This window comes from Centroberyx affinis, unplaced genomic scaffold (assembly GCF_046629955.1).
Source record: "Centroberyx affinis isolate AG114_WGS23_722 - 3 ecotype Tasmania unplaced genomic scaffold, CSIRO-AGI_Caff_v1 ptg007514l_1, whole genome shotgun sequence".
Lineage (NCBI taxonomy): Eukaryota > Metazoa > Chordata > Actinopteri > Beryciformes > Berycidae > Centroberyx > Centroberyx affinis.
The window spans coordinates 12,501-24,881 of record NW_027283790.1 but is presented as its reverse complement, the minus strand read 5'-3'; the positions used below and the strand labels follow the sequence as shown (position 1 = coordinate 24,881).

The 12,381-nt window shown below is 42.6% G+C and overlaps 1 protein-coding gene across 1 annotated transcript in view; it reads left to right on the top strand.

Annotated features, from left to right (window-relative positions):
- The first annotated feature begins 170 nt into the window (after positions 1 to 170).
- Positions 171 to 12,381, top strand: part of LOC139639635 (oxidation resistance protein 1-like) — a 22,787-nt gene continuing 10,576 nt past the window's right edge. The window contains exons 1-5 of the mRNA XM_071513773.1: positions 171 to 367; positions 765 to 1,051; positions 1,744 to 1,939; positions 2,054 to 2,282; positions 2,744 to 2,824. Of these exons, the coding sequence (XP_071369874.1) occupies positions 171 to 367; positions 765 to 1,051; positions 1,744 to 1,939; positions 2,054 to 2,282; positions 2,744 to 2,824 (990 nt within the window). The remainder of the gene's footprint in view (positions 368 to 764; positions 1,052 to 1,743; positions 1,940 to 2,053; positions 2,283 to 2,743; positions 2,825 to 12,381) is intronic.

Genomic DNA, 12,381 nt, shown 5'->3' with positions numbered 1-12,381 from the left:
GAGGTCACCGACCCCGGGGTCAGAGGTCAGGTCCCACAGTGAGTGTCCGCTTCCGATCGGTCGGCCGTTCTGAGGCACAGTAAGGCGGAAAGGAAAGTTCAAGTTAAAGTTACTGTGTGTGTTTCCATAGCGACCTGGAGCTGGCTCCGCCCACCGCGGATCCCGCTCCGATGACACGCCTGGACTCAGGCACGCGAGCCAATGAGAGCGTCGGCTCTACCGAAGCCTCGCTGTCCGAAGACGTTTTCCCCGAGTCGGAGGTCTCGCTCCTGGAAGACGACACTGAACCGACACATCGCACGCCTTCCCAGCATGCCGCAGGGCAGAACGCCTGGAAACACCCAGGAATCCAGCAGGCCTCCAGCAGGTAGATACTGACTGGATCGCTGACTGGATCACTGACTGGATCACTGACTGGTTCACTGACTGGATCACTGACTGGATCACTGACTGGTTCACTGACTGGATCACTGACTGGTTCACTGACTGGTTCACTGACTGGATCACTGACTGGTTTACAGACTGGATCACTGACTGGTTCACTGACTGGTTCACGGACTGGATCACTGACTGGATCACTGACTGGATCACTGACTGGTTCACTGACTGGATCGCTGACTGGATCACTGACTGGTTTGCTGACTGACTGACTGACTGGATCACTGACTGGATCACTGACTGGATCATTGACTGGATCACTGACTGGATCACTGACTGGATCACTCGTAGTATTGTCTAGTTGACTTTGTGTTTTCTGCTCCCAGAGCTGCAGCAGCTGGTCCAGACCAGCAGGGGGCGGAGCCAACAGGGGAGGAGGACCTGGAATCAGAACCAGAACCAGAACCAAAACCAAAACCGGAACCAGAACCACACCCAGAACTGGAACCAGAACCGGATGATGTTCCTTCTGTTCACCTGAAGCAGTCTGACCAGCTCGGCACGCTGAGGACCCAATCAGCCAATCAGCAGCCAGACGGGGGTCAGCTGACCACCAGGGAGGATAGCATGGGCAAACAGGAGGAGCGAGAGAAGGAAGCAGGAAGTAGAGAAGGTAGAGTTAAATATATTCATATACAGTGAGACTTGCAGTCCCATGATGCATCTGTGCTGCTGACATGAAGATCTAATTAATGATCAGTTTGTCAGAAGTGTTTTTTTATCTGTGATTTTGTGTCATGTGACACCGCAGCTGGAGAAATGACTGAACTAGTTTGAAACTCAAGGAAGCCGTTCTGTCTCCTTCAGGTAGGACACATAGGAAGGTTCCTTCTAAGGTTCCTTCTAAGGTTCCTTTTAAGGTTCCTTGCTCCGGCCGATTTTGGAGGAAGCAGCGGTTCCTCAGGTGGAGCAGGAAATCCCACAATACCTTGCAACACCAGCGAAGAACAAAACTTCCTCAGCATTCGCTAACAGTCATGGAGACAGAACAGAATCAAACACTTTCAATTCAGTCTGATGTGAAACTCAACAGAGTCACATGACTTCATCACATGACAGAGAGTCACATGACTTCATCACATGACAGAGAGTCACATGACTTCATCACATGACAGAGAGTCACATGACTTCATCACATGACAGAGAGTCACATGACATCATCACATGACAGAGAGTCACATGACTTCAGGTTAGATGGAGGTTTAGCTAGAGATGACGTCTCTACTGTCTAGCTTCCTAGTTAGGGAGCAAGGAAAGAGGAAGCATCCTGTCTGTATTTCCCTCTAACCCCCCCCCCTCTCCCAGCTCTGCAGGAGGAGGAGGAGGAGGAGGAGGAGCAGGTGAGGAAGACGAAGAGGAGGAAGGAGCTGAGGTTCCTGTGTGTTCGTGTCGGTCGTCCGATGATGAAGACGTTTGTTTCTCCGTCCAGCGCCGCCATGCAGCGCTACGCCCAGCAGCACCGCCACACACACCAGTACTGGTTCACCATGCCGGCAGAGAGGTGCACACACACACACACACACACACACACACACACACACACACACACACACACACACACACACACACACACACACATTGAAAATGAATGGAGGTTACAGTTGTTCTCCTGCAGGTCGGACCAGCTGCTCTCCTTCTTCATCCACTGGAGTCCAGACAGCTTCACTGAGGAGGGAGGGGCGGGGCCAGAGGGAGGGGCGGGGCCAGACGGAGGGGCGGGGCCAGACGGAGGGGCGGGGCCAGCGGGTCGCCGGAGGGGATTTGTGGTCGTCAAGAAGAACCAGGAGGCGGAGCCTGGGTCGGACCAACCACCAGTACCTGACATCACCTCCAAAGACTGGGAGGTGGGAGGGGGGTGTGTGTGTGTGTGTGTGTGTGTGTGGTGTGTGTGTGTGTGTGTGTGTGTGTGTGTGGTGTGTGTGTGTGTGTGTGTGTGTGTGTGTATGTGTGTGTGTGTGTGTGTGTGTGGGGGGGGGGGGGGGGGGGGGGGGACATTTTAAATGTCTTTGACCTTTTACCCTTTTCTACATTTATACATCATACATATATCAGTCTACATATAGGTTACCATGGTTAGTTAAATGGTGACTTGGTTTTAACTCTACTTCCTGTGTGACAGGTGGTCATTGGTTGATCTGACTGTACTTCCTGTTGATCTGACTATACTTCCTGTTGATCTGACTGTACTTCCTGTTGATCTGACTATACTTCCTGTTGATCTGACTGTACTTCCTGTTGATCTGACTGTACTTCCTGTTGATCTGACAGTACTTCCTGTTGATCTGACTGTACTTCCTGTTTACAGGTGGTGTCCACAGCGGAGTACCAGCGGCGGGTCGACGCTCTGAACAGCGAGAACCTGCAGGCGCTCTGCAGGCGACTACAGGTACCCAGAGGGACAAACTTCAAAAGGTTCTCTTTAGGACCAGAAACTGGTTCTTAAGTGTCACACCACAGCAGAACACTATGTGCTGAAGGTTCTACACAGAACCTTTATGCTGCTGTGAAGAACCCTTTAAGAAGCAGTAGTGGTTAAATGTGTAGGAATAGAGGAACACTTTAGTCACAAGATAAACAAGATAAACAAGATAAACAAATGGTATTACAGTTCTGTTTGGCGGTTGTGGCTCTGCACCAGCTGCTCCCTGCTCACCCAGCAGGCTGCTGAAGGTGCAGCAAATCCCCCGAACCCCAACCTGCCAAACACGACCAGTGGATCAGCTGTTCTGTCTACTCCGACCCACTGAACAGTCTTACGCTGATCAGACGTTTAAAACACGTCTAAATGGCCCAGAGCCGTCTAGGCGACCTTGAAATCCTGTCTTTGCTCAGTGGGAAAGGTCAATCTGACAGAAAAATACATTTTATTACGAACCCTAACCCAACACCTGACAACGAAGAGGTTCCACTGTGAAGGAGGAAGCAGCAGCCAAGCCGAGCTCATGAGGTCCGGATCCAAGATGGACGACCCGACTGTCGAGTCGACTCTCAGTTGACTGATGTTGGTTCTGATTTATTTTACGACCTTTGCCTTAGTAACTAAATGAATCTCTCTCACCGGACGCTAGACACCGATCGGTATTTGTTCTTGCTCGGGGGTGGAGCTAGTACAGGAAGTAGAATCTTACATACAACCAGCCTGCAGTGACACCTACAGGCAGAGTGGTGCACTGCATGTATAGACACACAATTCTTCCACACAACCTCCGGTTAAATTTCTGAATGTACGTTGCTGCTTTTGCAGAGAATGATTTATGATATTCATATATGAGAGTGGTCCCATAGGGAATAGCCAGATTGGATATGATAGCCAAATATGTATCCGATTCAATCCTCAATCAGGAAAGACTTTAGTGTCTCTATAAACTCCGAAGGCTCCTGGACAGTCTCTGTCTTTAAGGACTTTAAGACTGAAACCTCCAGGTGTCTGTCACTCGTCTCTGCACAGCACAGCAATATTTTTACCAAGTTAATATCTTTACCTGTAAGGATCTGATTCCTTAGTTGGGGAGAGATCGCCGGGCACTCCCGGCTGAACTGCGTTTCCCAGAGTTCTGTGCAGTGGCGTGTCGTTGCTCGGGGTGTTATCGAGCGCCGGGTCTCCATCCGTGTCCGGTTTTGGATTCTTGCCTTTCTTATTCTTGGCCGGGGGGGCGGAGGAGGGCGAGCGCAGTACTTCCTGTTTGACGAACGTTTCCTCGACCAGAAGCCGGAGCGGAGGGAGGATCGCGGTCCGGGATCTTTTCAGTGAAAGCTGGAAGCGCTCTCGGTGTCTGGCTGATATTACGAGCACAAAGAGCTTCCAGAAGGCTAACCACAGGCCAGATGTTGGTGGACGGAAGGTTTTTACCTGCCAGACCAGATCTACAGATGGTACTGATCATAGAACCCGTTCTGTCTCGGGCCGATATTCAGACGGAGTACGGGAGTGATCCTCTTCTGGACTGAGGAGAGACATGTTGAGCACAAAGATGGGAACTAGGCTAAAGAAAAATCAGCTTCACTCTCATCACATGAAGCTTTACTGATCAGAGGTTTAAGAACCTCTGTAAGAGGAAGTCATTTAAATAGAGCGCCTCGTTATGAGAATGGACTGTGATTGGTGGGCAGCAGTCAGCTGGTAGATGACTGGTCCGTATCCTGCCTGAACTAACGCTCGGCTTCATTAAATTGCCTTGGCTGCTTCACCGAGGCAAAACACACATCAGAAAACATAACTTCAGACTTTATTACTAATCTGTGTGGGATTCTGGTAAATCCAGCTTGTAGAATTCTCCACAGCTTGAAGTTTAACGGACCGGACTGTTTGTGCTCCGGGGAAGTGACTCTTTATTAACACAACAGCTTTCCTCTATATTAACACAACAGCTTTCCTCTTTATTAACACAACAGGTTTCCTCTTTATTAACACAACAGCTTTCCTCTTTATTAACACAACAGGTTTCCTCTTTATTAACACAACAGCTTTCCTCTTTATTAACACAACAGCTTTCCTGTATATTAACACAACAGCTTTCCTCTTTATTAACACAACAGGTTTCCTCTTTATTAACACAACAGCTTTCCTCTTTATTAACACAACAGCTTTCCTGTATATTAACACAACAGCTTTCCTCTTTATTAACACAACAGGTTTCCTCTATATTAACGCAACAGCTTTCCTCTTTATTAACACAACAGCTTTCCTCTATATTAACGCAACAGGTTTCCTCTTTATTAACGCAACAGCTTTCCTCTATATTAACACAACAGCTTTCCTCTTTATTAACACAACAGCTTTCCTCTATATTAACACAACAGCTTTCCTCTATATTAACGCAACAGGTTTCCTCTTTATTAACACAACAGCTTTCCTCTTTATTAACACAACAGCTTTCCTGTATATTAACACAACAGCTTTCCTCTTTATTAACACAACAGGTTTCCTCTTTATTAACACAACAGCTTTCCTCTTTATTAACACAACAGCTTTCCTGTATATTAACACAACAGCTTTCCTCTTTATTAACACAACAGCTTTCCTGTATATTAACACAACAGCTTTCCTCTTTATTAACACAACAGGTTTCCTCTTTATTAACACAACAGCTTTCCTCTTTATTAACACAACAGCTTTCCTGTATATTAACACAACAGCTTTCCTCTTTATTAACGCAACAGCTTTCCTCTATATTAACACAACAGGTTTCCTCTTTATTAACACAACAGCTTTCCTCTTTATTAACACAACAGCTTTCCTCTATATTAACACAACAGCTTTCCTCTATATTAACACAACAGCTTTCCTCTATATTAACACAACAGCTTTCCTCTTTATTAACACAACAGGTTTCCTCTTTATTAACACAACAGCTTTCCTCTTTATTAACACAACAGCTTTCCTGTATATTAACACAACAGCTTTCCTCTTTATTAACGCAACAGCTTTCCTCTATATTAACACAACAGGTTTCCTCTTTATTAACACAACAGCTTTCCTCTTTATTAACACAACAGCTTTCCTCTATATTAACGCAACAGGTTTCCTCTATATTAACACAACAGCTTTCCTCTATATTAACGCAACAGGTTTCCTCTTTATTAACACAACAGCTTTCCTCTTTATTAACACAACAGCTTTCCTGTATATTAACACAACAGCTTTCCTCTTTATTAACACAACAGGTTTCCTCTTTATTAACACAACAGCTTTCCTCTTTATTAACACAACAGCTTTCCTGTATATTAACACAACAGCTTTCCTCTTTATTAACACAACAGCTTTCCTGTATATTAACACAACAGCTTTCCTCTTTATTAACACAACAGGTTTCCTCTTTATTAACACAACAGCTTTCCTCTTTATTAACACAACAGCTTTCCTGTATATTAACACAACAGCTTTCCTCTTTATTAACACAACAGCTTTCCTGTATATTAACACAACAGCTTTCCTCTTTATTAACACAACAGGTTTCCTCTTTATTAACACAACAGCTTTCCTCTTTATTAACACAACAGCTTTCCTGTATATTAACACAACAGCTTTCCTCTTTATTAACGCAACAGCTTTCCTCTATATTAACACAACAGGTTTCCTCTTTATTAACACAACAGCTTTCCTCTTTATTAACACAACAGCTTTCCTCTATATTAACACAACAGCTTTCCTCTATATTAACGCAACAGGTTTCCTCTTTATTAACACAACAGCTTTCCTCTTTATTAACACAACAGCTTTCCTGTATATTAACACAACAGCTTTCCTCTTTATTAACACAACAGGTTTCCTCTTTATTAACACAACAGCTTTCCTCTTTATTAACACAACAGCTTTCCTGTATATTAACACAACAGCTTTCCTCTTTATTAACACAACAGCTTTCCTGTATATTAACACAACAGCTTTCCTCTATATTAACACAACAGCTTTCCTCTATATTAACACAACAGCTTTCCTCTTTATTAACACAACAGCTTTCCTGTATATTAACACAACAGCTTTCCTCTATATTAACACAACAGCTTTCCTCTATATTAACGCAACAGGTTTCCTCTTTATTAACACAACAGCTTTCCTCTATATTAACACAACAGCTTTCCTCTTTATTAACACAACAGCTTTCCTCTTTATTAACACAACAGCTTTCCTCTATATTAACACAACAGCTTTCCTCTTTATTAACACAACAGCTTTCCTCTATATTAACACAACAGCTTTCCTCTATATTAACGCAACAGGTTTCCTCTTTATTAACGCAACAGCTTTCCTCTATATTAACACAACAGCTTTCCTGTATATTAACACAACAGCTTTCCTCTTTATTAACACAACAGGTTTCCTCTATATTAACACAACAGCTTTCCTGTATATTAACACAACAGCTTTCCTCTTTATTAACACAACAGCTTTCCTCTATATTAACACAACAGCTTTCCTCTATATTAACGCAACAGGTTTCCTCTTTATTAACACAACAGCTTTCCTCTATATTAACGCAACAGGTTTCCTCTTTATTAACACAACAGCTTTCCTCTTTATTAACGCAACAGGTTTCCTCTATATTAACGCAACAGGTTTCCTCTATATTAACACAACAGCTTTCCTCTATATTAACGCAACAGCTTTCCTGTATATTAACGCAACAGCTTTCCTCTTTATTAACGCAACAGGTTTCCTCTTTATTAACGCAACAGGTTTCCTCTTTATTAACACAACAGGTTTCCTCTATATTAACGCAACAGCTTTCCTCTTTATTAACGCAACAGGTTTCCTCTATATTAACGCAACAGGTTTCCTCTATATTAACGCAACAGCTTTCCTCTTTATTAACGCAACAGGTTTCCTCTTTATTAACGCAACAGGTTTCCTCTTTATTAACACAACAGCTTTCCTCTTTATTAACGCAACAGCTTTCCTCTATATTAACACAACAGCTTTCCTCTTTATTAACGCAACAGGTTTCCTCTTTATTAACACAACAGCTTTCCTCTTTATTAACGCAACAGCTTTCCTCTATATTAACACAACAGCTTTCCTCTTTATTAACGCAACAGGTTTCCTCTATATTAACGCAACAGGTTTCCTCTATATTAACGCAACAGGTTTCCTCTTTATTAACACAACAGCTTTCCTCTATATTAACACAACAGCTTTCCTCTATATTAACACAACAGCTTTCCTCTTTATTAACACAACAGCTTTCCTCTATATTAACACAACAGGTTTCCTCTATATTAACACAACAGCTTTCCTCTATATTAACACAACAGCTTTCCTCTATATTAACACAACAGGTTTCCTCTATATTAACACAACAGCTTTCCTCTATATTAACACAACAGAACCTTTGGTTCAGGAAATGCTCTTGAGAAATGTTTCTGTTTAATTTCCCCAACAGTGAAATGAGTCCAACCTGCCCACCATGCTGATGATGGAGGGCAGAGTGTTGTCATGACAACACCCTGCAGAGGGCAGAGTGTTGTCATGACAACAACACTCTGTGGAGGGTAGAGTGTTGTTGTCATGACAACACTGAACAATAGAGGGCAGCACTGGACCAGAAATTACAGAGAGACTCTTTAAAGAATATTTGATTCAAATTTACCATTTTATTTGAACCAATCACAAGGTTCTTATGGTTCTATATGGTTCTTATGGTTCTATATGGTTCGATATGGTTCTATATGGTTCTTATGGTTCTATATGGTTCTTATGGTTCTTATGGTTCTATATGGTTATTATGGTTCTATATGGTTCTTATGGTTCTATATGGTTCTTATGGTTCTATATGGTTCTTATGGTTCTTATGGTTCTATATGGTTCTTATGGTTCTATATGGTTCTATATTGTTCTTATGGTTCTATATGGTTCTTATGGTTCTTATGGTTCTATATGGTTCTTATGGTTCTATATGGTTCTATATGGTTAAGTCAAGTCAAGTCAAATTTATTTATACAGCACATTTCATACACAGGGCAACACAATGTGCTTTACATAAAAAGACAATACAGTATGCATATGCAATATGCATCAACAAGTGTTAGTGCAGTTACACAAGAATCAGTGCAGAATATGCCAATGGCAAAATATACAAAACACACACACACAGACTCACACACACACACACACACACACACACACACACACACACACACACACATACACATTAAGAACTTAGCCATAGATTGTTGTGAAAAGAAAGGTTTTTAACCTGGTTTTAAAGGTGTTCAGTGTGGGGGCCTCTCTCAGGTCCTCAGGCAGGGCGTTCCATCTACTTGGGGCATAAATACAAAAGGCAGCATCCCCTGCTTTGGAGTTAGTACGAGGGACGGTTAAAAGACCGCTGCCTGTGGACCTGAGAGTTCTTGCTGGTTTGTATCTAATTAGCATGTGTGTTATATACTGAGGTGCAAGGCCATTTAGAGCTTTGTAAACAAGTAGTAGAATTTTAAAATCGATTCTAGTTTTGACAGGGAGCCAATGCAGGGATCTAAGAACCGGCATAATGTGTTCAGACTTTTTAGTTCCGGTGAGAACGCGTGCAGCTGCATTTTGAATTAACTGTAGTCGCCGCACAGCTGATTTCGGGAGGCCGGTGAAAAGACCATTACAGTAGTCTAGTCTACTTGTTATAAATGCATGAATTAATTTCTCAGAGTCTGATTTTGATAGAAAGCCCCTCAGTTTTGAAATGTTTTTTAGATGGTAGAAGGCTGATCTTGTGAGTTGATTGATATGGCTCTTAAAATTTAGATCGCCGTCTATGATTACACCCAGATTTCTAGCTTCACTTTTGCTCTCCAGAGACAGAGAACTGAGATGAGCTGCAATTTTCTGTCTCTGAGCCTTTGCACCAAAGATGAGTATTTCTGTTTTGTCTTTGTTCAGTTGTAAAAAGTTCTGTGACATCCATAGATTAATATCATCAATACACTGAGTTAGGGAATGTATGGGATCTAGGTCATCGTGGGATAGGGATATGTACAGTTGTGAATCATCTGCATAATTGTGGTAGTTTATTTTGTGTTTCTGTATGACATGTGCGAGTGGGAGCATATAGAGATTAAACAGTAGTGGTCCAAGAATCGAACCTTGGGGTACTCCACACATAATACTCACTCTTTCCGAGGCAAAGTCACCAATGGACACAAAGAACTGCCTGTCCTGTAGGTAGGATCTGAACCAGTTTAGAACCGGGCCAGATAGGCCGACCTATTTTTCTAACCTCTGTAGTAAAATGTCATGGTCAACAGTGTCGAAAGCGGCACTGAGATCCAGAAGCACAAGAACAGATAGTTTATTGGAGTCTGTGTTTATATGCAGATCGTTCACAACTTTGATAAGTGCTGTTTCTGTGCTATGGTGGGATCGAAAACCAGACTGATAAGTGTCTAGAAGGCTGTTTGATGTTAGATAGTTATTAAGCTGAGAATAAACTGTTTTTTCAAGTATTTTGCTGAGGAAAGGTAAGTTGGAGATGGGCCTGTAGTTAGCAATAACTGTTGCATCAAGGTTACTCTTCTTCAGAAGTGGTTTAATGACAGCTGTTTTAAGCGCTGCAGGAAATATACCTGACTGAAGAGAGCAGTTAATCATTTCCAATACCTCAGGTGCTAAGCAGTCAAAAACAGTTTTAAAAAATGTGGTAGGGAGAGGATCCAAGCAGCAGGTGGAGGACCTGAGCTGCCCAACAAAATTGTCTAGTTGTTGTAGGTCTGGAGGGTCAAAATGAGACATGGCACAAGTAATATTCCTGGAGAACTGGAGGGTAGGTTCATTTATAGAACTTGAGGCACTAATGTTCTGTCTGATGGCAATAATTTTGTTATTGAAGAATGTGGCGAATTGCTCACATTTTGTAGTGGACAGCATCTCTGATGGGGTTGGACAAGGTGGATTAATAAGTCGATCAACAGTAGAGAAGAGCACTTTACTATTGTTGATATTTTCATTAATGATTTTAGAGAAGAAGGATTCTCTGGCCTGTTTAATTTCTTTGTTGTAGTAACTCAGTCTATCCTTGTAGATTTCATAGTGAACCTGAAGTTTTGTCTTTCTCCACTGTCGTTCTGCCTGGCGACACTTTCTCTTAAACTGCCTAACAACCACTCCATTTCTCCAGGGGGCTTTTTGTTTTTTTATGTTTTTAGTTTTAACAGGTGCAATGCTGTCAATGATATTTCCTACTTTTGAGTTGAAGTTGTTCACAGGATCCTCAGTTGGTGATGCCATGAACAACGGTAACTCATTTACAGTTTTCTTAAAGGTTTCAATTGTGTTATTATCGATGGTACGTTTTTTGATTGTTCGAGTACTCTTCTGTTGTACAGGAAAAGCAGACACATCAAAAAATATGCAACAGTGATCTGAGATAGCAACATCCATGACACAGGGTACGGAAATATTAAGTCCTTCTGATATGACCAAGTCCAGAGTATGCCCCTTATTGTGGGTGGGGCCAGAAACATGCTGAGTGAGGTCAAATGCCTCCAGTAGGCTAATTAAGTTTCTGGCATCAGGGTCTGTTTGATTGTCAACGTGAATATTAAAATCACCTGAGATAATTAAACAATCGTAGTCAGTGGAGACCTTGGACAGTAGCTCAGAGAGTTCATCAAGAAAGCCACATTTAGATTTTGGTGGCCGATAGACAGTAATTATTAAAATCGCAGCACTACAGTGTATAGATACAGCAAGGTATTCAAAAGACGTGAATTCCCCGAGGGAGATTTCCTTGCAGTTATATATATCAGAGAAGACAGCAGCTATTCCACCGCCCCTCTTATCAGATCTAGTGGTATGGATGAACTTGAAGTTAGGAGGTGCAGTCTCAATGAGCGCGACTGCGCCATTTCTATCCAGCCAGGTCTCGGTCAGTAGGGTGAAGTCTAGGTTATGTGTACTTATAAGATCATTAACTAAAAATGACTTATTCGTTAGCGACCTGACGTTTAATAAAGCCATTTTTATTGTTCGAGGTGCATGGCTTTGTGGGGGACTGATAATTGGAGTCCGAACCAGTAATAAATTGTTTAGATTCCTGTATGTTACAGAGAGATTACGGGGTCTGTGTCTATGACTTATAATTACAGGAATTTGTGTAGCAGAGTGACAGTCATTAGTATAATGAATCGGACTCACCAAACATCAGTTTCGTAGTGCGTTGGAGGAGTTTAATGCAAGTTCCATGTTCATGGCGAGAAGACGTGATCCGTGAGAGTTTGGATGTACTCCATCGTGTCTGAAGAGGTATGGGCGGTTGAAGAGGGTAATAAAGTTGTCTACAAACGGTACGCTGAGCGAGCAGCAGTATCCCTTGAGCCATGTATGAAGTTGACGGACACGGCTGAATTTGACGTCTCCAAAGCTGGGACAGGGCAGTGGGCCGGAGATGATGAACCGGCGGTCTGATTGTAAAAGGCTGTCAATAAGGTTCGTGAAGTCGTCTTTAAGTGTCTCCG